The sequence below is a fragment of the Lontra canadensis genome, unplaced genomic scaffold (genome assembly GCF_010015895.1).
Source record: "Lontra canadensis isolate GAN:19392208 unplaced genomic scaffold, GSC_riverotter_1.0 scaffold27, whole genome shotgun sequence".
NCBI classification, from domain to species: Eukaryota; Metazoa; Chordata; class Mammalia; order Carnivora; family Mustelidae; genus Lontra; species Lontra canadensis.
The window spans coordinates 4,455,923-4,482,293 of NW_022631021.1; the positions used below are offsets into that span (position 1 = coordinate 4,455,923).

Below are 26,371 nucleotides of genomic sequence, written 5' to 3' on the forward strand. Positions count from 1 at the left end.
GAAATAAAATACTTTTTCTCCTATCCTCAGGTACACACACACACACACACACACGTTTCCCCTTAAGACTTTCCACAAACCTACACTTACCTTTCTTTGTGTGTGTGTGAGTGAAGAATCCATTTTTTTTTGACATAATGTTCAAATGGTTTATTAGTTGTGTTTAACACCCAAACCTACATTTAAATGCAACCACTAACACGGATATAATTTTTGGTAAGTTGTTTACCTTAAGTTTCCCTCTATGTAAAAGTGGAAACAGCTTCGTTTTCTGGAAGGAATAGAAATGATGAAATGTAAAGCACCCAGGGAAGAATAAGACACCTAAAAAGCCAGCAGCTATTATATTAATAAAATGATAACTTCGTACTTGCAGATTTCTACATTGAATAACATTGTACTGCAGACCCTCTCTATTTTCTCAAAAATAAGGACCTTTTGACCAGTAACATTTCCGTATATGCTTGAAAGCGATTTGTTAATAGGAAGATAGTTGATAAGATCAAGAAACAGTGCTCTGGTTTTAGAAGCTAGGTAATAAAATATAACATAAGCTAACCTTCTACAAAGGGGAACTTCAAAATTAGCATAGAGTATGATTATTTAAGGATGTTTATATTCTATTATTTGACACAAATTAAAATATTAGGGAAGCTAGCCGCTACTTGTTGCTTTTAAGGAATGTGAAGGCAGGGATACAATGAAGGAAAGCAGCAGAGTAAGAACGAATGAATAATCCTCTGCCCAGGACCTTGGGGTGGCTGTAACATAATATTTGAATCCGGAAGGTGAACAAAACTCTGATGTGTAAATTATTCTGTTTTAGCCTAGGCACTCCAATTAAAGCAAAGCTATCTACCTGATAAAATTTTATACAACTTGTATTTAAAAATTTATGAAAACTATTGCATATTCAAAGTCTCTTAGTAAAGGCTGACATAAAAGAATATAAGATGCTTCAAGAAAACTAGTAAGAGAGATACTTTGCATGTTGGGTCATTTTCTGATTTTTAACAATAATTTTTTCAGATATGTGCTAATGGAAAGACAATTACTTTAAAATACATTAACATATATTTGAAACCCAACCTTGGAAAGCACTTTGGCTTTGTGATTTATATCTCATGAGCATTATTTATTTCATATGACCCTTGAAGGAAAGTTCTTCTCAAATAGACATGCAACCTTTGTTATTTTACATATTAATTAAAAGAAATGCATGTCAAAATGTAATTTCCTTGTCATCAGGAGGTTCTGGTGACTCTATGGGCAGTAAATGTTAATTTAACGAGCTTTATTGTTTATGTTACTACCTAAAATGCTCAGTATATTAAGGAGGGCCATTAAAGATGTGCCTAACAGGCACTGTGATATTTGGGAAGGTCATTCTTTGGGGGACAAAAGGTAAATTGCTTACTAATGATGTAACTTACAGTGGAGATGAAGTTTAGAGAGCACAGAAGAATGAGTGGTGGGAGTGACCCTGAGGAGCTTTCTTTCTTTTTAAAGACTTATTCGAGGCGGTGGGTGGGGGGGGGAAGGGCGGTGCAGAGGGAGAGACAGAGAATCCTCAAGCAGACTCCCTGCTGAGCTCAGAGCCCTATGCAGGACTCCATCCCAGGACCCTGAGATCATAACCTGAGTCGAAATCTAGAGTCCAATGCTCAATTGACTAGATTAGCCAGGTGTCCCCTCTGAGGTGCTCTCTAAATGCCATAGGTGGATATTAGGTTTAAGATGTCTCACCTCATCTGATATTAATGGCTGGGGCTCTGTTACACACCCTTAAGACAGTTAGTGTCTTATTTAAAGACCTATCTGTGGGTTTAGGTAGCATACAGGTAGTTAGCTGGAGCCTGATGTACAAGGAGATCATGTAACTTCCACACCCATCTCTCCTCCTCCTCTCCTGCCACAGTATGAAGGGTGTCTCTCCTCTTCACCGGACATGATACCTCTCCCTCTTACCTTCGCAAGTACCAACCTCTATTGATTACATTCTCTCTCCTTCTTAAAATATCCCTTTCATTAGAATATAAGTATTTCAAAACCTATATTCTTTTCTGACCAACTTAATGGGGCTCCTTGTCTGTGTTCATTTCTCAGAGAATTATATTGAAATAAAATTTTTCTGTATTTGTCCCCACATACTCCCTAGTTAAGTTTAATATTTTGTTTGATAAATTCCAGAGACTTTATCAAAGCAGCCTTGGCTAATCAGAAATTCTGGAATGGCAGCATTCTAAATATTTCTTCCAGTCCTCCTACAGACTTAGACCTTTACTTTGCATAAGAAAAAGACCCACTGAAATGTTTTCGAGATAATGATCCTCACACCAGTAGTGTAAAGATTCCTCTGTCACGTCTTTACCCCATCTTGTATTGTCCCACGGCTGGCCAGTGCAAGAGGGAGGCCCTACAATCCAGGCCTGATGACCCTCGGTTCAGTACATCTTCAGTAAACATACATGCTTACAGAACAATCCTGTAAGTCTCTTGTTTATACTCAAAACTATTCTACCCATGAAGTACTGCTCTCCCAGCCAGGAAGCTGTGGAGTTCTTCCTATGTGAGGACCACCTTGCAGCAAAACTGCTCCTTCCTCTGAGTGCAAGGAGGGCTGGTCCCCAGGATGCCCTCAGGCTGCTCCCTGAAGCCTCAGCTCTCAGTGCTCGCCCCACTGGTCCCACAGGGGAGCCTCCGGGAAGGTTAAACATTGAGCCACTTAGAACCAGAAAGGTGAAACACAAGTCTTTTCTCTGGGGGATCCATGGAAAAGAATCTTTGTTCTTTAGGTTCCAAAGCCAATCTGAACTCAATGTGAATTAATGAATAAGTTCAGACAGTTGGAATTTGGTGTTAGATTATCATCTCTGGTTTGATATCTCTGTGTCCCATTAGTTTTGCTTTACTCTATAGTCATGGACTGCACTGAAAATCTCTGCTGTTTAACCCACATGTGTGGACATCTGGCCTTAAGACTCTGGCTTATGTTCCTGTGGGGGAGTTAAGCAGTGTTTTAGAGGATGTTTGAAGATAAGCGATAAACATGGAATTTCCAGAAGAACACCCTTTTATATTTACTGGAAGATTTTGGAGAATTTTATACTAAAGTAAACATTAGTATGTAATAGGTAAAAGGCTAAAGTCTCATTAATTTTTAGATAAAACTCAAGACTTCAAATAATCCTTCTCCTTTGGCTATTGTTTGAGGCTATGCCCTCAGGCCTTCTGGAGATAAGCACTACTTTCCTTTGCTGTTAGAAGTGATTCAGTTGAAAAGTTTAAGAAACATGGATCTTTTTTGGGGGGCGGGGAGGGGTCAAGGGAGAGAGAGAGAAGCCTTACTGGACATGGAGCCTGACGTGGAGCTCAATCTCACAACCCTGAGATCAGGACCTGAGCCGAAATCAAGACTTGGATGCTTCATCGACTGAGCCACCCAGGCCCCCTGGATCATTTCTTTATCTATTCCAGTAGCACATTTTCAAATTCCAGAAGGCAAATGATGGAATTTCAAATCTCTTTGGAGCTCAGTGATTTGGAGTGAAAGTAGTTCTTAGTTCATGAATTCCACAGATAGGAAACAATTATATACTGAAGACACCATTAAGGTCTGCAATCAGCTTAAAATGAGAATACCTTAGAGATCAATATGTCAATTCACTGGATATAGAATGTCAACTCATCTCTGGGGTATCACAGGATGGCTTGACATATTGGGCTGGGATCATCTTCCAGATTATGTGGAAGAATTATGTCAGTGATGATATCCAATCTCTTTTATGTGTATTAAGACTAAGCCAAAGAACTGTTGAGTACTTATCAATATAATGTTCTGAGAATCAACCAGGAGTCATTATGTGTATGACAAAAATCTCAAAAGTGTGTTTGTTTTATTAACAAATATGAGCTCATGTTCCTTATGACTCAATTCTTTTGAGGGGAAAGGATATAAATAACGGGTATAGAACTGAGATCTAAGAAAAGTATAAACCGAAAGCCCAAATGTTTTTTTAACCAAAGCAATCAACTCCTGGGAAGCCACAGATGGTAGACATATACTATAATTCGTTAAAATGCCATGCAGTCTGAGAGGTAGAAATATCCAGTACCTCTTGGTGTGAGTTGCTAACATGAGTAGCTGCTGCACAATTTACCAGTGTGAAAAACTAATTGCTTATTATAATGGTGTTTTCAGTTATCTTTATTCATGTAAAAGTAGAATAAAAGGATTAGCTCCTGCATTTATTATTTTTTTAAGATTTTATTTATTTATTTGACAGACAGAGATCATAAGTCGGCAGAGAGGCAGGCAGAGAGAGGAAGGGAAGCAGGCTCCCCGCTGTGCAGAGAGCCTGATGTGGGGCTCAATCCCAGGACCCCAGGATTATGACCTGAGCCGAAGGCAGAGGCTTTAACCCACTGAGCCACCCAGGTGCCCCAGCTCCTGCATTTAAAGGAAAAATAAACAGTCAAGGAACAATAATTTTAAGAATTAAAAAATCTTTTCAAGCCCAATAAAGTATAATGACATTATAATTTGGGTTATTTTTGCTTTAGGTGCTTGAGCTGTAAATATATGTAAAAACATATATTCCCTTGTTTTTGAGAATTCAAGGCTTAATAATATCTACATCAAAAAAATCATCGGTGGAAGCATTTATTCTTTCCATAATGTATTGCCTATCTCAGGAACTGACTGGTGACAATTTGGATGTACAATAACAACACATGATTTTTTCCCCCTTCCTATTTGGGTATATAGGTTTATGAACTTCCTTAGAGGTTTAATACCTGAACATGCCACTCAGCAAAAAAACAATGGATTTACAGGAAAAAAAAAAAAAAAGATGGGGTGCCTGGGTGGCTCAGTGGGTTAAGCCTCTGCCTTCGGCTTGGGTCATGGTCTCGGGGTCCTGGGCTCAAACCCCGCATCGGGCTCTCTGCTCAGCAGGGAGCCTGCTTCCCCCTCTCTCTCTGTCAAATGAATAAAAAAAATCTTAAAAAAAAAATAGAACAAAAGCTGATACTGGTAGCTAGAGTCTATGGACAAAGTAATAGCAGCAGGATCTTAGGGGGTGTCTCAACCCTGACTTGTGTGACAAGACATTAAAAAGTCTAAAGAACTACTGAAGTTACCACACTTGGGATGTGGCTGTGTGCCTTATGGGTGTACATATACAAGGTATACGAAACTAAGTACCTCTGTCAAAATCATTGTTCTAATCAGCAAAAGAATACCCGGAAAAATTACGAATAACTCTCCTGTGGTTAAAACAATCAATGGCACCTCGATCACTGAACAACGAACACTGAGCACGGGCTTATGGAGCATCTAAGAAACAAAGTGTGAGTCATTTCCAATGCCAGTTTGCATAACACAGTTTAACTTTTTTGTTAAAGTATAAAGCTTTAATTATTTTAACGACAGCAAGTACTTAAGAGCTGGTTTAAAAAATAGCTTAATGTCAGAAATAAACTTAATAAAATAGAATTCTACCTTAAAAGCTGGTACCAGAATTTTCCTTAGTGAAGAAGCTGCCCCCATTGAGAGGCAGAACAATTTAGTGGCTAAGAAGATATACTCTGCAGCCAAACAGCCTGGGTTCGAATCCTAGCTCTGCCAGCCTCCACTTCTGCTGCTTTAGCTTCCTCCCAGACAAACAGAAAGAATGATATTAGAACTCACTTCATAGATCTGCTTTAAAGATTAAATAGATATTGATAAGGTGACTTGAAGAGTGACACACATGCACTTGTTTGTCATTTAGAGATATTGACAGAATCCAGGAGAAATAACTGAGAGGTGGTGAGAGAGAGAAAAAAAAAAAAAAAAGAAATGGCCAAATACTGTGTGCCCAGCGATTATAACCACTTCCAAACCACCTCCTCCCCTCTCCTCCCCTGCTTGCTCCCAGTACTCTCCTCACCGAAGTCTGTGAGACTCGTGCATGTGGTACGCACAAATTTTAATTTTGTTTTGTTTTAAAAAGCATAGAAATGGCTTCAGACAGTGGTCTCCGTGGTAGGGGACAGAGGAAGATGGACTCCATGAGTCAGAAGAGGCCAGGCAAGTTTTAAACTGAGGAGGGAACAGAAATTGTGAGGAGTCTGGGAATGGGACAGGCTTTGGGACTGTGATAAAGAGGCTCCCAGATTACACTGGTGGTGCACAAGTCTTAACACGAGAAAGCACCAATATTTTTAGACTCCATTTAAGAAAAACTAATTTAAACTCTCAAATGATTTAATTAATTATAGTGAAGGAAATTTCAAGTCACATGTACAGGAACCAGTCAGTTCCCTTTCGTTGTATAACACTGATACTAAGCCAGCATTGTAGTTCCCAGTCCCCATCCCTAGTTTAATGAATAATTGTCTATGTAGGCACAGTCATATGATTCCTGATGTATGGCACGTCTAGAACAAGGCTTTTAAGAAGCAGATGTATGCACTCTCTCTATTCTTGTTTTATCCTTTGGCCACCCTATGGTTTCAGGTAATAAAGCATAGAATGTAAAAAGCCTGGGTGCCCAAACCTCTGCAGGGAGGAGAGTGGATCGTCAACTATGAAGACCCACCTCAATTGTTAACTGAACGACAGAATTTTATCGAACTTGAGACTATACATTTTAAGGTCAATTTTTAGCAGGTAGAATTATTGTAACTACTATGCCAAGTTACTTATGGGTGACAGCACAGTATCATGACTAAGAATATAAATGCTAGCACACTGAATCTACCAGTTTTCGGCCATGTGGTCCCGGGAAAATGATTTAATCTTTCTGACCTGAGTTACCTTATCTAAAAGATGGTTATCACCATGGTACCGATTTTAAAGTGCTAGAATTGTGCCAGTCTGGCTCACAGTATGTATCCAATTAACTCAGACTTTATTAATATCTGTAATTATGCTTATCTTTGTGGATAAATGAATCAACTAGGGAACAGGACAAATAAACTCTACTTTTCTTTTAAGTATAGAGTAGCAGTCCTCAAGATATCAATGCCTTGCTGATAGCACGTTCCCATCTTCTCCCCAACACAACCAACTTGTTCTAGACTTAGCACTGTTGGGGACCCTTGTAGACAACTGCCACTTGCTTTCCTTATACCCATTCTACCTTCTTCCCTCGGACCATTCTTCTACTGGTGTCTCACGACACACAGTCTGGACAATATGGCCAAAGGGAATCTCCCATGTGGATGTACAGAACAGTCTTTTGACTCTCTTCTTCTTTCACTTCTCTTTTTACTACCCCTTCTCAGCTATCCCAAGGAACACTTTCCTTCTTTTGGTAACCTTGTCAGTGCTCAGAAAGAAGTGACATGGTGCAGGGGAAAACAAGTACTGTTCTGAACATGACCTCTCCGTTTGAGAGAAGACTATACAATTTGAGATATGGTCCGTTCTTCACGTACTCTCTTCTCTGCAGAAAAACCTAGGAAAATCTTTTGAACCCAGAGATGCCCAACAGACTCGTTTCTGTCAAATGAACAAGAAATACAATCCGACTGTCTTTGAGCCTTCACACATTTTAAGAGAGCAGGAGGGACCAGTCCACCGAACTGCTGGAGCTGCAGCGCAGTATCATGGTGCTGGCACCACACGGCCGGCTGGCCGTCACGCCCCAGGCCAGCTCTGATGCCATGCCCCACTTAGAGCACAGACTCTGTAGCTCGATTGTTAAGCTCCAGTTCCAGCTCTGCCCTCACTAAGTGTGAACTTGGGCTAGTTAACTCTCCATGTTTCACTTTCCTGTCAAGCAAAATAGGACTAAAATACAGTAAAGGCATAGAATTGTAGACAAATAGAGTGGTGCACATTAAGTCAGTCTTAATGTGTTAAATTATGTGACTACACATTTTCTCATTTTCTCCCCATAAAGGAAAATTAAATCCAAATTAAATATTTTCCTAGTTATATAAACTTATATAAAAATGACAAAATGCTAACCACTGACACCGGTTTTTCTGGATATTTATAAATAATTATTCATTTAGCTAACTAAGAGCATTTTAAATATACCCAGACCATGTAGTCCAGTGGTTAAGGACTCTCAGTCCATTCAGGCTGCCATCACAAAAATACTGTAAACTAGGTGTCTTATAAAGAACACATATTTATCTCTCACAGTTCTGGAGGCTGGGAGGGCCATAATCATGGAGTTGGCAGATTCAGTGACTGGTGAGGACCCACTTCCTTATAGACAGCTGTCTTCTTACTGTGACTTCACATGGTTGAAAGGGCAGTTAGCTCTCTAGAGTCTCTTTTATAAGGGCAATGATATTCATAAGGCTCTTATGAATATAATAAGACTAGGTCCTGAGGGCAGACCTAGTCACCTCCCAAATGCCCCACCTCCTAATGCCACCATATTGGCCACAATATTAAATAAATGAATTTTAGGGGACACAAATACTCAGCTCACAGTAAGAACTAAGATTCTGGGCATAGAAAAAAATTCACATTCTCTCTACCACTTATTAGCTGTTTGACTTTGGGCAAGTGACTTAACTTCTCTCAGCCTTTGTTTTTTCCTTGAAAATCAAGAGCTAATTACTGTATATTATAAACTCTCCTGCAACTTCACAGACTTCTTGAGAGGATTGAATGTGGTAACGCACATTAAGTGCTTTACACAGGACCAGTGACATAGTATGGGCAGAACAAGTATTCACCATTCTTATTAGTTATTGATCGCTACTTGATAAATGTTTGTGGAGGAAATGAAATGTTTGACATCACATAAACATTACTGCCAGGACTAGGTGGGAATAAAAACGGTAGCCATTTAAGATCCGTGGGGTAACAGTTATTGGTTTCAGGCACCACTGACCCAAGGAGTTAATGGAGGAAGAGAAAGGGGAAAGCTTGAAACAAAAATGACTCTTTTTACCTTGGGGAAGTGAGTAGGAGATAACTAAGGATGAACAAGACAGATATTAGTACAGTATGCTACTAAGAACAGGTGGTTTTAAAGATTAAAATTCAGGTGATATACAGCAAGATTTGAACTATTTGGGCTCTTTACAACTGTATTTAATTCTCCCAATTATTTTCTGAATGGAAAGAAAGGAAAATTATTAAGAATATATTAAATTTTGGTGCACTCGGGTGGCTCAGTTGGTTAAGTGACTACCTTTGGCTCAGGTCATGATCCTGGAGTCCCAGGATCCAGTCCCACGTGGGGCTCCCTCCGTGGCAGGAAGTCTGCTTCTCCCTCTGACCCTCCCCTTTCTCATGCTCTCTCTCTCATTCTTTCTCTCTCTCAAATAATAAAGTAAACAAAATCTTAAAAAAATGCTTAAAGAATATATTAAATTTTGTGGAAACTTTGGGAAATAGAGAACATATGTTTATATTATAATTAACTCTAAAGCTAATTTTCCTCAGGAATCCTTCATCAGTTAACGCACTCCTCATCTTTCCTAATACGATCGGGCTTTTAAGAGCTTTAAATAATTTTGCACTCATGAGATGGTAAGCCTGAAAGGCTTTGTAAACTGTAAAGTACTATAAAAAGACACGCTAGTCCTCTGTCTTTCACTAAATCAAAAATGAGCTTGTAAACAATTCGAGGGCAAGGAAAATGCTTTCTATTTGTGTGTACTACGAAGAATACTCACGGCTGAATTCTAAAGGGCAGAGGCTTTTCTCAAATTCTTGGCTAAAGGGTATGCAATGAGTGACAACTACAAAAATACAAAAGCAGAACAAAAGAACAGACAACTGGCATTACTTTGAGTAACGTCACTGAGCCACTTAAAGAGGAAAAAGGTGTGCACTAAACGGTCAAACTGTGCTATCTGGGCCAGAGAATCTAGGACGTGCTGAACGTGAGTTGAAAAACACTGGTAGAGATACTGAGGAGACAGCTTCCTCATCCAGCTTCAGGAGCAGAAAGGAGCCAACAGATCTCAGTTATTACAGAGCGCCTTTGATTTGGGAACGCTCACCGAGGAACCCATAATTCAGGCCACCTGCATTCTGAATATTAAAACCAATATTTGTAACTGTACTTAGACCAAATTCAAGAGTATGTAAAATTTTGCTTTTTCATCCTGGTCAATGTATGTAATGCATTACATTAAAATACTTGAATTCAGCTGTTCTTCCTTCGTGTTTCTGTATATAAAATTTGGATTAGATTTTCAAAATTAATTACCTGATTTATGAAAGTGGATGGTTTTTCCCCACAAAAATGTAATGCTTTTGAGGCTTTACTTTGAAAGAAATAATAAAGAATGATCCATGAGAAGACAGTATTGTCCTTAGGCATTATAAAAAGTCAAAGAACTGAACTGGAAGTAAATTTTTACTTTGAAGATAAAAGTGATCTTGCTATTCATATCAATCTTCTTGGTAGTCTCTTAAAACATCAATTGGTATTTTTTGGTTAATGATTTGCTGACGATCACAGAGTTCCCATGAAATTTTATGCAATCCTCCCTAAAATGACATCTTTCTCTTCCTTTCTTCCTTCCCTCCCTCCTTCCTTTCTTCCTTCTCTTCCCTCCCTTCCTTCCTCTTTGCTCCCCTCCCTTTCTTTTCTTTCTCTCTCTTTCCTTCTCTCCCCTCCCCTTCACTTCCTTTCTCTCCTTCCCTCCTTCCTTCCCTTCCCTTCCCTTCCTTCCCTTTCTTTCCTTTCTCTATCTTTCTTTCTCTCTTCTTTTTAAAAACAACTAGATTATTGGGTGCATTTCCTGAGGTAGAACCTCTAAGTAGGAACTGGCATTTTTAGTAGCAGGTTGAATCATATAGACTCAGTTAAACATCCCTTGAATTTATTTTCCTGTGGATTTCTGATCAATAGGATTTCCTTTCAAGAACCCTCCCTCAGAAGCACTGCATCTCTTTTCGGTTTCCATAATTCAGGTAGACAGATCAAAGATTCTTTCTTACACTTTCAAATTCAGAGTGATAAAAATATTAAATTAAGATATTAATTGATTTGTTTTATTTCCCAATTAATATACTTCTACTTCATTAGATAATGGCAAAGTGTTACAATGCAACTATATATTTACAAATATGTTTATTTAGGTACTACATATAATTTATAATTCCTTTCATTTGAAACTTTCCTAAACACAATATTATTTACTACTTGACTGTCAGAAGTTTAATAGTTTCAACTTAAAAGCTAAAGAAATGTGCTATTTCAACATACAAAAAACACCTTAGGGTACTGAGTTTGAATCTGGAATATTGACTGTTATTTCTCCTGTAATCCTAGAACATAAAGTCTGTTCAGTGTCACTAAAGCTATGACTAATCATTGTGTGTACCAAATCCTTTAGTTATAAGAATTCTTAAAATGTAAATGATTACTTTAATAAGTATCACTATGGACTGACCTGATAACATAAGTTTTATTTTCCACATAAGAATGTACTAGCTGACTTGCAAAATGGTTATGGTAAGTCCATTATAATAGACATCCTTTGTCTTTATCCCTAAGAAAAGACAGATTTCCAAAAAAATGTAGACATTTTCACTTTTCTTACCCAAGTATTTTCACAAAGTTAATTGATACTTTTATTAAATGAAGTGATATATGTAAGAGGGCATTGAAAACTGTAATATCATTAATTAGCATAATGCAAATTTCATCTTTTAGTAATTTTCTAATAAAATGTGGCTTTGACTTTTACTGTAATGGTAAAGGAGTTACTATTACAACAATTCATTTACCGTCTCAAAACCTTAAAATGATAAATATCTCCTTGCTGTTTACAGAAAGATTAAAACTTAAAAGCAAAAAGATGGACTTATCCAGTGAAATGTAACCAGATCAATTTCCAGGGGTTTTTGAAATGATTTTTAGAAGGGAAAGAAAGGGAAAAGAAGGCAGAAAAATAATTAAAAAATCACTTGTACTTTTTCAAATTTAAAAAATTGAGATGTGTGGGGCGCCTGGGTGGCTCAGTGGGTTAAGCTTCTGCCTTCGGCTCAGGTCATGATCTCAGGGTCCTGGGATTAAGCCCCCCCCCCCAATCGGGCTTTCTGCTCAGCAGGGAGCCTGCTTCCTCCTCTCTCTCTCTCTCTCTCTCTCTCTCTCTCTCTGCCTGCCTCTCTGCCTACTTGCGATCTCTGTCAAATAAATAAATAAAATCTTTAAAAAATAATAAAAATAAAATAAAATAAAATAGAGATGTGCTGATTACCTAAAAAATAATAAAACCCAACATAGAAGAAAAATTGCCTTCAAAATTCACCCACTAAGAATAGCATGTCATAATGTTAAATGAAATGCCATGATGTGGTCAATTAATTACCATCTAAGCATGATACTCTGATTGAGCAAACATCATACCCATCTGGTAGATTTCTTTCGAGAATCTTTTTCATTAAGGCACTGTATAAGACACTGCTCCCCTAGCCTCTCCGCCAAAACACAAAAACAACAACAAAAAACACCCTGTAGCAGTTACTAGTCTTCTAACTTTGAAATTCATTTTGTGACAAGACCTTTATAGGTATTTATGGGGCAGAGAAATATTTAAACCGCACCACATGAGAACCAAAAAATGTCTTAGAGGAGTTCAGAGAATCACTTTTAGCCCGATAGGAAGTTGGAATCTGGATAGGGCTTGAATGAAGAGAAGGATTTTGCCAGGTAAGGTGACAGGTTAAGAACTTTGCAAGTGGAGGGTTTAGCACCTGTTAAGGTGCAAAGAAAGAAGCTTTAAATTGTGTTTTATAAACCCAAGGAAGTCAAGTCAAGTCGGAGCCCTGCCAGAAATGAAGTTACATCTGTGAGAGATGGGAAGTAAATAAGATCATTTACTCATGTCAAATAACATGTAGACCTTTTTTTTTTTTTTTACCAATATTTTCCATTACACATACCTCACTGGTTTCATATGCACAATACCTGTGACCTCATAAGTTAAATTTTATCCAAATCAAACTTACGTCTATGAATTTTCTGTGACTTTAACAAGAGCAATTTGAGGGGCCTGTAGGGGCAAAATTCAGATTAGATTGTGAGGAGGACTGAGTGGCTTGCGAGGAAGAGACAGAACACAGAAATCTCTTTCAAAAAGTTTCATTTATTCAAGAAAATCTTTGGGTGCCTAGTTCAGGCATTTTGCTAAATTCTGGGGAAGTAATCATCACAGAAATAACAGACACAACCCCTGAGCTCTCAGCCAGGAAAATTAGAGTTGGGGGAAGTGGTTTCACTACTTTATATAGGCAGCTAAGTCGACGATCAATTTTTAGGGCAAGGCTGAAGAGCGAAGATTCTTATCTTTGTGGGGGGTAGATAAGCCTTCATTCTGAAAAATCATTTTGTCTATTGAGAGATGACACCAATAGGCACACAGTATACATGTCAACACTGCAGGAACAAGGGGGTGGGAACTGCAAGTCCCTGTAGCAGTATAAATTAACTTCTGACTCTGAGAAGCAGAGGATGTGTTTAGGTAACTATAGAAATGATCATTGTTCTCTAATGGCTTTATCTGTGTTCTGCACTGTAGGCACCAAGTTCTTGGCCTAGAGCAAAGGTCATGAAAGCTTCTCTTTAAAAGATCAGACACTGAACAATTTGGACTTTGTGGGCATAAAGTCTCTGCCTTTGTAGCATGCAAAGAGCCAAGGACTACACAGGAATGAATAAGCATGGCTGTATTTCAGTAAAACTACTAATGGACACCAAAACTGAATTTCATAAATTTTTATGTGCCACAAAATATTATTCTCATTGTGACCTTTCTCAACTATTTGCTAAAAACTGAAAAATCATTCTTAGCTCATGGGCCATAAGAAACAGACTTTGAGCCAGAGTTTGCTGGCCCCTGACCTAGTATAGAAAGGCTGGGTAATAGGGCACAGGGAGGGTTGGCTGGATCACTCTCTTGCAGATTACACCTAACACAGGATAAACAGATGCACAAAAGCCCTTTAAGTGTGTGCACAATGTGGTATATGTGACCAAGAGCGATTTCCTGAGGCCAGGGCTGACAGATTTCACCATATCTTCAAAGGGAGACTTGACAGGAGGAAGTTTGAGAACCAATGATAGAGAAGAAATGGGGTTAGACCTTAAGAGCTAGTATTTCATTAACCTCTTTACACATAGTGAGCAGAGAAAAACATTGGCTGGGTTAACACGCCTCTCGGCACCATTCATGAATGACGTCACCAACATCTGTTCTCTATCTACTGCCCTTTTATTTGTTTCTCAGAGTTACTAAGATTGCTAGTTGGTATTACTGTTGAGCCCTTTCTATATGCCAGGTACTTTGCTAAAGTGTTAACATCAATTTTCATTTAATTCTCACAACAGTCTTCGAGGTAGTTACCAATTATTATCCCATTTTATAGTTGAAGAAACTGAGGCTCAAAAAGGCCTTTAACTTTTCATTTTCTTTTGGAGTCTTCTAGATCCTCTGTCCTTACATTCTGCACCTCCTTCCTAAGCACATTCACTCACCCCAATTTCCATTTATATACTGATGATGTTGCCTTAAAAACCTATCCAATGACTGTCCCAACTTCAGCATGGCCAGAAGTAAGAAACAGTATCCCTGCCCAGCAGTCGCTCTCTCAGTAAATGGCAAGATGCACCCTTACCCTGACATTCCTCTCCTCCCTACTCCCCAACAGACTCTTTTGGATACAAAAGACCGTAATCACTTTCCTACTCATCCACCTTTTTCCAAATCTAGCCTGGTACAAGCCTTCTGCAATTGTGTCCTAAGAGGTCTTCCTAACCATTTTTTTTTTTTAAGTAAAAATGGTAGTATTACAGAACAAAATGAAATATTATGAATCTATAAATATTTTTTAAAAGCTATATAACAAAAGCATCTCTCTGTGTTTTCATGGAGTTGAATGGAGTTACAGTGAAGTGGTTAAGAACATAAACTCTACTTCAACTTCCAGAAGATGCACAGCTTCACGCAAGTCATGTAATCACAAAATGGGCATAATAATAGCACCTTATGACTGTGTTTTGAAGACTGGAGAAATTAATACATGCAAAGCAATTAAACACTAGATGGCATTGTGGTAATTAATAAATAATAGCTGTCCCTGCTGGGGGCTTTATCAATATTAATAACACAAATGCATAAAAAGATTAGCTAATAATATACTAATATTTTCACAGCGAACTTGCTATTAGTGGTGGCACTACAGGAGTTTTATTTACCTTCTTTTTGTTTTTCTGTGCTTAAAAATCTGAAAAATAGGGGCACCTGGGTGGCTTAGGTGTTAAGGGTCTGCCTTCGGCTCAGGTCATGAGCCCGGAGTCATGAGATCAAGCCCCGCATCAGGCTCCCTGCTCGACAGGGAGCCTGCTTCTCCCTCTCCCACTCCCCCTAATTGTGTTCCCTCTCTTGCTATCTCTCTCTCTGTTAAATAAGTAAATAAAGTCTTTTAAAAAGATCTGAAAAATATTACTAAAATAAATGAGCAAAAACATCTCTATATAAAAGCACCATGGGTTAAATGAGGATGTACTGAAACTGGTTATCTGCTGTGAAAACAATCAGACATGTTTCTCATTACATTTGAGTTACCCAAAATATTTTATAACACCCATTCTGAAATTGATCTCATGTTTAAAATTTATTTTAGTATAGTTAACAATAATTATCACCATATATAATTATCTGAGTACTTAGGATTGTACTTTGAAGGCCCTTAATAAATGTTAGCTTCCTTTCCTCCTTCATATCCTAAACACAAATTAATTCCACTCAAATAAATGTTTTTTTCTGACAAATCAACCTAAAAGTATATACACATACTAGCCAAATTCAGAATTTATAGTTCAGAGTGAGGAAATGAACAAAAATGGAGCAGCTGGCATGTGTTTGAAAATACTACTCCTTATTAGGGCATCTCTTCAGAAGATGAGTAACTATAGCTGAATTGAATCTCTATTAACAGTAGTGAATTCCTAGGCCAGACAGCAACAGTAAATAAAAGAACCCATGCTTACATTCATCTGATGGCTTTGCAGACTTGAGAATCATTTCTGGCACCATGATTTTGCGTTCAGGAAACAAAGAACATGAAACATTACGTTCCTCAGAATGTTTTTCTTGTGTTATTAAATGAATCAAATAAATGAGGTACAGACAAGGAATCTGGATTTCAGCAAGATTCTGATAACTATAGCTTTCCATGTCTGAAACTTTTGGGGGGACACCTATCCTTTGTGAGAACTTCTTTGCTTTCATTGTTAATGATCAGCAGAGCCAAGTAAACATTTCTTTCTTTTTATTCTTTTTTAAAGAATTTTTATTTATTTACTTGACAGAGAGAGAGAGAAGGCAGAAACAGGCAGAGCAGCAGGCAGAGGGAGAAGCAGGCTCCCTGATGAGCAACGAGCCAGATGTGGGGCTCGGATTCTAGGATCCTGAGATCATGACCTGAGTCAAAGGCAGTCGCTTAACCATCTGAGCCACCCAGACACCCTAAGGAAACATTTCTTAAAATGTTTAAAGAGAACACCTTAGCCTTCCTTCCCTGGAGCTACAACTTCTTTTTATAAAGGAAAAGACCGAGAATCTTCAGAAAGCTGCACTAAACTTAAAATGCAGGGGCACCTGGGTGGCTCAATCGGTTAAGCAGCTGACTTTGGCTCAGGTCAAGATCTGAGGGTCCTGGGATTGAGCTCTGTGTCTTGCTTCATGCTCAGCAGGAGTCTGCTTCTCTCTCTTCCTCTCCAGCTCCTCCCTGCTCATGCTCTCTCTTCTCTCAAATAAATAAATAAAATCATTAGAAAAAGTGAAATAAAACATAGAAAATATTTTGGTAAACCAGATTGGCTGGATGGAGACAAATAAGTCCTATGGCAAAGTAAGACATTCATTTTCCCAAGGTAAATAAATTATGAAGTCCAAGCTGGTGATCACTTGATTTACTTTATGACTTGCTTTACCTGTGTGACTTTTGGGGAGAAAATTAGAAAAGAATAGCAGAAGGGGATTTAATATCTTGGACATTTTCTTGGCATGATTATTGTCTAAGGACCACATGAATTTTAAAATAATGCCCTAGGGGCGCCTGGGTGGCTCAGTTGGTTGGGTGGCTGCCTTCTGCTCAGGTCATGATCCTGGAGTCCCAGGATCGGTCCCGAGTCCAGCTCCCTGCTCAGCGGGGAGTCTGCTTCTCCAGCTGACCTCTCTCCTCTCATGCTCTCTCTCTCTCTCTCATTTTCTCTCTCTCTCAAATAAATAAATAAAATCTTATAAAAAAATGCCCTAAAGTCATAGGGAAATTAACTTAATGAAGCACTATCCCATTAGGTGTAAGTGAGTTATAGCTACAGTTTAATTCATGTGTATTATTTTCTTGACAATGGTACAAGGGTAATTTTGTTAGTTTCCATCTATATTTCTTCTTGAGAAATCTGTGATATGCCTTGGAAATTCATTAACTCTTATTAAGTTATTTTGAAATCAAACATCCATAAATGTACCTGAAACTTAGAATATTTACATTTTTGCCTATATAATCTTTTTAAAAAAAATTTAAAAAATTTTTTATAAACACATAATGTATTATTAGCCCCAGGGGTACAGGTCTGTGAATCGCCAGGTTTACACACTTCACAGCACTCACCATAGCACATACCCTCCCCAATGTCCATAACCCCACCACCCTCTCCATTCCCCCCTTCCCCCGGCCACCCTCAGTTTGTGAGATTAAGAGTCTCTTATGGTTTGTCTCCCTCCCAATCACATCTTGTTTCATTTATTCTTTTCCTACCCCCCAAACCCCCCACGTTGCATCTCCACTTCCTCATATCAGGGAGATCATATGATAGTTGTCTTTCTCCGATTGACTTATTTCGCTAAGCATAATACCCTCTAGTTCCATCCATGTTGTCGCAAATTGCCTATATAATCTTGTGGGATAATGAACACCATATAGTTTTTAATTCTACTATGAACCTTCTGAAAGGTTTCATTCCCATGATTATAATGAAAGAATTGTTTGAGTTCATTGAGATAAATTGCCCCCCAAAAAGCCTTTTAAACTGTATTTTGAGTAAGAGTAAGAAAAAGATCTGCTCATTGCCTTAGGAAGAGGTAATATCAATAGGTAAGAGAGAAGGCAGAGTTTCAACGTTCTCCAGTGAGACAAATCATACTGAGAAGAGTTGAACTAAGTAGTAAATGGCAGCCCAAAACAGGCGAATCTCCAAAATGAATACGATAATCTAGATCTAACCAAATTTTATCTCAGAATCTTCAAGATGGGCAGTATGATTTCAAAGAGTCCTATGATGATCTCAGAAATCCTGGTGCGGACATTGACGCTGCACACAGCAGGGGGTGACAGATAGTCTTGAAAAACCATCAAAACTAACATGAAGGAGATACCTGCAAATTCTCGTAACTGCATTTGAAAGTTATCTCACAGAGATTTTACATTATCCAAGCCCAGCTGGAATTCCAGGGCTGCTCAGCGGTACTTTTATCCTAGTCATTTCCACATTCCTCACCCTGTATCCTCACTCCCTCCACTCCCTCTGGCCTCCTGTGCTCAGAGATCAAAGGCCTCTGACTCAGGTTCCTTCAGCCTTAATATTACCATTACAATACTCCTCAGGATCCCAACCATGTCCTCTCTTCTGTCAAATTCAGGAAGAGAACCATTTTCCCCTCTCTCCAAGAATAACTTTGGTCACCCTCTGTTCTCCGGGACTTTGCTCTGTTAATTCAAACTTTTTGTATTTGTATCTTTCAATCTCTCCATCCAGAGGTGCTTTTTCCAAACCTCATCCTGGAAAAATGTACAGATCTCCTTTCTTCTGAGACAGACAGACAGACAGACACACACACCATTTACTTCTGGTACTGTAAGGGCCTATTTAGCCAGAGCAGCTCCATCCGGTTAAACAGTAATTTTGTTGTTTACGCAGTAAAACTTAAACTGACCCTGGCCTCCCCCCACCCCCTACCCCTCAGGGAACTTACTTAAAAACAAGTCCCAGAAACCAGTCCCAGGTAATGAAGCTCTTATACAACGGGTGGGTCAGGCCAGGTGGAGACATCCAATCAGTGGGGGCGCATACTGTCTCCCTAGCTACCAAGGAGTATGGGCCCCGCCCTTTGGGCGCCAATTCTGACCAAGGTGATAGGCTGGTTCAAATAGCTACTATAGGGTAAATTGTAATTCAGTTGATTCAATTGGTCACTTATGTGTGACCTAGCTGCACCTCTGTGGGTTACAATCTCGTTGGCCACCTGTGCGTGGCCAGGCCCAACCACATGGCTTTTGCCCTTAAAAGCTAGTCTATAAGGCAGAGAGAGGTCGCCTCTGCAAGAGATGGCCCTGGCCAGTCGGTTTGATTATGCTTGGCACGAAATAAAGCTTTGCTTGACCTCCACTTTGTATCAGTCTTGCTCCTTTGATTACGGACCCAACAGTACTGCCTCCATTATGATGTCTGGTACATAAAAAATATTTTATAAATTTTGATAGAATGAATGAAAGGATAGCTCATACTGGTTGTTTCCCTTCCTAATGCTAGGCTTTCTGAAGAGAAGGTCAAAATAATTTATTCTACTTATTCAACCTTCCAGCCCAGCCCCATGTGTTTAAATAGGCTTTAGGCAGTAGAGGCAGCCTCATGTTATCCCACTGTAACCCCTCTACCTCCATGCCCCTGAGCTCCTACCCGGTCTCTGCTATTCTAGTTCCTTCCACTCATGACAAGAACCCCATCCCAAATCTGATGGGGATTAATTAAGTGGGTGTGGATGAGATGACTGTTACAGAGAGAAAGTTGAGATGAATGATGGAATGGAGAGTGGGCTCTGGCCCATGCTGAATCCCATCCCCACCCAAGGCATGCTCTATCCTCCCCCCTAACTCATAAATCTATTCAAACTTAAGGTCAGGAAGAATGCTTCGGTTCCCAAGTCCAATGGTCTACTCTCACTCCCCAGCCTCTTCAATCCTTCTGTAGGATTCACCAGCCTCTCTACAAAATTCTCTCCTCTCCTGGGATTCAGTTTCTATTTGTCTTTACCCTTCACTCTTTTTGGATCCTGGTCCTCCCCTCCCCACTTCTTCACATTCTCCCTCTTCTCTTAGTAATTATTCCTGAATCAGGGCATTTCACCTTGCCTTCTCTTAATTTCATCTTCAGTCCATTCCTTTCTCTGAGTAAGCTCATTTCTTCCATTTCCACAGCTCTTTCTTTACCTCCCTGCATCATCCTCTGTCATTTCATCTGTTAGCCTCACACTGACCTCGTTGCTTTCTCCCTGGTTTTGTACACCTGGCTTCCATTTAAACTTCCAGTAGCATAACTTTGTTTCTTCTAGTCTCTTAATTAAAACATCTCCATCAAACTGTGAGCAAAGTCCCTTAAAGGGCTTCTAAAAGACCTGGCCTCATCTTTTTTTCTAAATGTATTTCCCACTGCAACCCTTTCATACACCTTTGCTTTCACCCAACTGTGTCTGTTGGCCGGGACCATTTATTGATAAATAAATAAACGTGTGTGTGTGTGTGTGCGTGTGTGTGTGTGTATTTCTCCCTATTTTTCCTTTCCTCTTTCCATAAAATTATTAGCCTTTTAATAATTTCCACAAAATTATTTTATGCTCCCTTGCTTCAAGGATTTTTGCAAGAATATAGGGCAGCCAGAAGGCAGTATTGACTCTTTTGTCTTTTCTAAATGCCTAAACTCTAAAATAGATAATGCTAAATGTGCCAGCCAAGAGAAGGCTCTGCAGGGCCTATAGCCCAGGGTGGAACCTGCAGGAACCCTGGTCCTGCTCCAGGAGCCCTGCTGTGGCACAAAAAGAGAGCAAGAATATGCAAGGAGTGTCATGTGACAAGAAGGCATTTTTTGTACATGTTGAGATTCTTTTTTACTCAGAAGGGGTGTGCATCCTTTGGAAGTCACAGAAACTTTTGTTTATCCATCTCCATGTGAGATATGTTTCCTTACAAAATATTGGCAATAGCTCCCAAATTTTTGTGTTGGCAGCAAGTTGTCAGTAGTAGAGAGCTTGATCTAACAGGAATTCAGAGAAAAAGATACTGGTAAATGCTGGAGTAACAAGGGACAACTCAAAGAGTTAAAGGGTCTTGAGCAGGGTCCTGAAGGAGAGGATTAGACAGAGGAAAATGAAATTTGGGATGGGGAAAAATTTTAGAAAGGTACAGAGTATTATTAAAAAAGCAAATGAATTTTCAGTACATTCTTAGTACATGATAATAGACTTTTTTTTTTTTAAGATTTTATTTATTTATTTGACAGACAGAGATTACAAGTAGGCAGAGAGGCAGGCAGAGAGAGAGGAGGAAGCAGGCTCCCTGCTGAGCAGAGAGCCCGATGTGGGGCTCGATCCCAGGACTCTGAGATCATGACCCGAGCTGAAGGCAGAGGCTTTAACCCACTGAGCCACCCAGGTGCCCCGATAATAGACTCTTAATTGTTTGAAAATTATAAAACTGTCCTACAACATTTTCCATAATTTAATCAATGGTTTAACCATTAACATATTAATCTAACAAAGTATCTTCAGCTGTTAGTGATATAATAAATAATAATTTTATTAAATGGTTAGACCATGATTATTTACCAATTCTGCATGTGCTCTCATCCTGAGACACAGCTCTTAGACCAATCTGATTTCCCACTTCTTTTGGTAACATGCACAAGTGGCATGAGTTTACTACATTTGGTGCTTGCTTTGTATTTTCTCATTTAGTTCTTTGGTTCGTGTTTATTTCAGGTGTGAATAATTTCCTTCCCCTGGGGACAACAATTTTAATTTTGAAATACCTACTATGGCTGGCGTAGTACTAGAGATACAGTTATTCAATAATGTAAGATGGAGTAAATTGAGCAATTTCTAGTCTATGAAGCCAATGTTATTTTACATTTGTAGATGTTTTCTTCATAAAAGCTAAAAGTTCTAAGCAGAAATCACAGCCTCAGATGCATAGTGTTTATTCGATCTAAAATCTGTCCTAAGGTGACCTGTTTCTTATAGTAAGGTGGAATAACCATTAAAGAAATCTTTTATATGATTTTAGGATGCATGCATTTCCCAGGGGAGTAAGCACTCATCATTTTCAACATTTATCGGTATGCTGATAAGATTCCCTCTATCCTGGAATGGGCTTCCCTGTAAAATATTACTGATTTTTTAAAAAAGATTTTTATTTGTTTGACAGATCACTTTTTTGTAAACTTTTGAGGGAGATCACAACTAGGCAGAGCAGCAGGCGGGGGCGGGGAGCAGGCTCCCCACTGAGCAGAGAGCCCGATGCGGGGCTCGATCCCAGGACCCTGAGACCATGACCTGAGCTGAAGGCAGAGACTTAACCCGCTGAGCTACCCAGGCACCCCACTGATTTATTTTTTAATGCACAGGACTCACCTCTTCAAAGAAGTCTTTCAAGATTTCATGAGAGTGGATCATACTCTCGGCTCCCTCTGTACCACAGTGATAATTGGATAGTTGCTCTTTCTGAGCTGGAAGACTTATATGTAACTCACCCTTTTCTATTTTGATATTTTTGAAGGCAGCAACAGGGTTTCATCCATCCCTAATATTCCTAGCTCCTAACCCAGTTCTAGTACAGTGTCTATCATGCATTAGCAACAGGATTGTGCTTAAATATTTGTTGAACCTTATTTTAAACTCTTCTTTTTTGCACAGTGGGTTAAGAGCACAGGCTTTGGTACCTGGAAGCCTGGGCTTACATTCTGGGCCAAACACTTAATGGGAACTGGAGCAAATTACCTAATCACTCTATGCCTTAGTTTCTCCAGTTTCAAAATGGGAATAAAAGTAATGGTACTTACAAATTTGTTGTGACCAATAAAGAAGTGAAATTATATGTACATATACATGCATGTAGATAACTGAAGAGTGCATGGAAAAGGTTCTAGAATGTAACTCTATTAATAGGTTTATTCATTTAGACACATTTTTATGATACTAATAATTATACTTGTAGGTAATTGCGAGGGTGTCATTTAGGGATGGTCCTTCACAGATGTATAGATGCTACTCAAAAATGCCTTTATTTTTAAGTAAGGAGGGGATTACCACTGGGGGAATGTCATATAGTTAGTCTATGAGTGAGGGACCAAATCCTCACAGTACACAGGATGGGCCTCTAAACCTGCATAAGCTAAAATCTATCTTGAGTTCTAAAGCCTAGCATTAAGTTTACTCAGAGCTTCATTCATTTCCAAAATATTGCTAGATCAGAAGCTTTTTCTTATAATTTTCCTTTCTTTCACTACTTCATGTTTTAATCTAATTCAGCTACTACTTACTGAATAGGTATTTAGCTAGGTATGTGAATCGCCTAAAGACATTTACCAGTGGTAACACCTAGAGTCATTGGAAATGTCCTGTTTGTGTCACTTTCCTATTAAAAAATACATATTTAAAGAAGGTCTTTTCATTATGAATAAACAGTGCAGTAAAGATGATTTAAAAGTATTAATATTATTTATAATTGAAATATCCTATAAGAGTAATTATATGTAATTGAAGAGACTAGTAAATTATATATAAGAATAATTATATATATAATTAAAGAGCATAGTAAATACTCTTCATAGTAAATATACATATGTGAGTATATGTGTGTACATAAAATTTACTATGTTCTTCAATTTGTTGAAAAAAAATTTATTCGATTTCAAAGACACAAATATACTCCTTTGAGCAAGTAAAAGGCTATAAAAGCAAAAACAAAAAAAGTGATGTGTTTGTAATCAATCATTCTAAAAAGAGCTGATTAAACTTTACTTCTAAGTGCTTCACATTTTCTTGATTATCTGTTGTGGGTGTGATAGATGAGAGAGAAATTGTAACCCAGGCTGTCTGGATTAGAGGTTCACCATAAGAGAAGCCCTAGCTTAATCAGTCTTTTTTTTCCACATTAAAATAACTAAACATTTACATCAAATGTAATACATTCTAGTCCACAGAATACACAGATTGTTTTAATGCATGAGTAAGGCTGTTTTCCTCTCCACAGAACAGGGAGAAAAACAAGGCCATGCACTGAGACAAAGAGGCATGATGACCAAGGTTTGTCACCCTTTGTCATTTGCTTTAGAAAGATAGAGAGAAGAATGAGAATAGGTTCTCAAATAACAGGTAAAATTATGATATAGAAAAAGAGACATAAAACTTTATACCTGGAAAGTTCACAGGAGGACATCTAGTCCAACCCACCCTGTATATAAGGAAACTGATTCCTACAGAAATGAAGTAAAAGTTGATTCACTGAGTCACCTTGGAATAGGATTGTTTTGTTAGCTTGGTTTTGGGACCCTATGTCTTTTTTTGCTCCCTTACATTGCAACCTAATTCCCTCAAGTAGGTTATTTCATGGAAGTTATTAACAATGCATCTTTTCGGAATGTAAATATTATTTGAAATTCAACAATGACCGCAAATGGAATAAAATTTAAAGTAATAAAGCAAAGAGGCTAAGTGTTTCAATGACACTCATATGAACCTATTACCTACAAAGCCGTGTAGCAAGTACAGTTCCTGTGTAAAATTACTGTTGTGTTTTATTCTAAGAAAATATAATTCTATGTAACTAGTGAATAATAGAGAGGGAACTAACTATAGGGAGCAAATAAAAGAAGAGAGACTATGAATAGTTAGATTAAGAAGATTAGTTGTCCACTAAACCTCACAGAGGAAGCACGGGTTGATCAAAGAACATTTCCATTTCATCTAAGTGATGAAGGATTTTCAAATCTGGTGATGAAAGACTTATCCACACCCCACACTATAAACTATCATTACATCGATACCAAAAACCAAGAAGCATCACCATTAAAAATAAGACAAATCAAACAACACAAGTGAACAATGCCTCCTACTCCTCAGGAAGAAGTCTGACCCTAGGAAGAGAAAAGATTCTCCTTGGCAATGAACAGCTCATCTCAGTGGGATGCCACAGCGGCTGATCCAATACAGAGACACTCGCTAATCTAGGTTCATCCTGTGATTCTCAGAAAGACAAACCTCTGCTGAGATAGCTGTGCACTCTAGTTCAGTTTTTCAATGGCTCAATTTCCTACCTTTATTTGCAAATATGTCCACTAGAATGCACATTTTAAAATAGATACTCTCCAGAATGCCAAGGTAACTTTAAAAAGAATTTCATGAAAGTTTTTTTGGCATGAGGAAATTTTGTTACAAGACTTTTGCTGCTAGGAAACAAAAATATGGAGCGAATGGTTATAACAGGAGAAAGAAGTGCTGACAATTAAAATCAATCCAATATTTCACTTACCTTTAGTTTTCCACAGTATTGAGCATAGTAATGAATTATCTGGTATGTTTGATCAAATATTATGTTATTTGGGGCAATTTAAAAAGTATTTTGTAGTACAGAAATAACCATCCTCCTTGCTGTGTTTGCTTTTTTCTAAATACCTTGAGGACATGAAGCTTTTAAGGTTTGTAAGCAGTAGAAAATATCTGAAACTCAAATTTGTATTAAGACATTCTTTGCACAAATCCACTGACCCATTTTTCTAAAGTAAAAATAAGTGCTGGCTTTTTAACTTGCACTGAAAACACAATTACAGTTCAATAATTATGTTCATATGGTAGCTTGAAGACTATATTTCAAGTTGCACAACTGACCTTCTTTTCCATAAAAATATAGATAGAACCTAAATTATAGGTAATTATGTTATGGAACATTTTGAAAAGGAGAATCCTGTTGCTTTTCTTGCATATAAATCAATTTGGATCTTTAATACTTCTTTGCATTTCCTTGCATATTTATAAACATGGCTTTACTTTTTTTTTTTAACTTATGAAAAGTATCTGACCACTTTACAGATCGACAAATGGTACCAGGTTAGACAGCTGTACAGGAAAAAAAAATAAATAAACGCACACATGTAACAGATCTTTAGAGACAGAAAAATAAACTTCTTTTGCAAAGAAGAATCTGTACACTCTACAATCATTCACAAGCCATAGCACGAGGATCCATTTTTGTCACTTCAGCAAGAACTCGAGGTGTCCAAATGGAATTCACTTCACTCACCTGTTTGGCTTAGTTGGGATGTGCTTCTACTCCTTCTAGACACTATGGCAACCACTTTGGCACTCAGGCTGGATCTCCTCTTCTTTCCACCTGCTCCAACTGTACCCACAGCTGTGTCGGACTGACTGCCGTCATTATGCTCCAGTGTATACATCTCCCCACTCACACTGGTGCTCTTCATGATGGCTCTTCCTGAAGTCCCCATCCGTCTGCCTTGCATTTTAGGGGTAAATGAACTATATTTACAAAGTAAAAACATATACGCATCCATAAATTACAGGTCAGCATAACTGAAGCTCTAAACCTAATTTATCTTGAAAT

General features: G+C 38.4%; 1 protein-coding gene across 50 annotated transcripts in view; it reads right to left on the reverse strand.

The window, feature by feature from the left end:
- The window catches only part of RIMS1 (regulating synaptic membrane exocytosis 1), a 491,535-nt gene that overhangs the window by 43,729 nt on the left and 421,435 nt on the right, over positions 1 to 26,371 (reverse strand). For 40 of the 50 annotated variants that reach the window (XM_032864368.1, XM_032864416.1, XM_032864417.1 and 37 more), the window contains one exon: positions 26,051 to 26,286. The exons of the other annotated variants lie outside the window; for them this stretch is intronic. In XM_032864368.1, the coding sequence (XP_032720259.1) occupies positions 26,051 to 26,286 (236 nt within the window). The remainder of the gene's footprint in view (positions 1 to 26,050; positions 26,287 to 26,371) is intronic. 50 annotated transcript variants of the gene reach the window in all.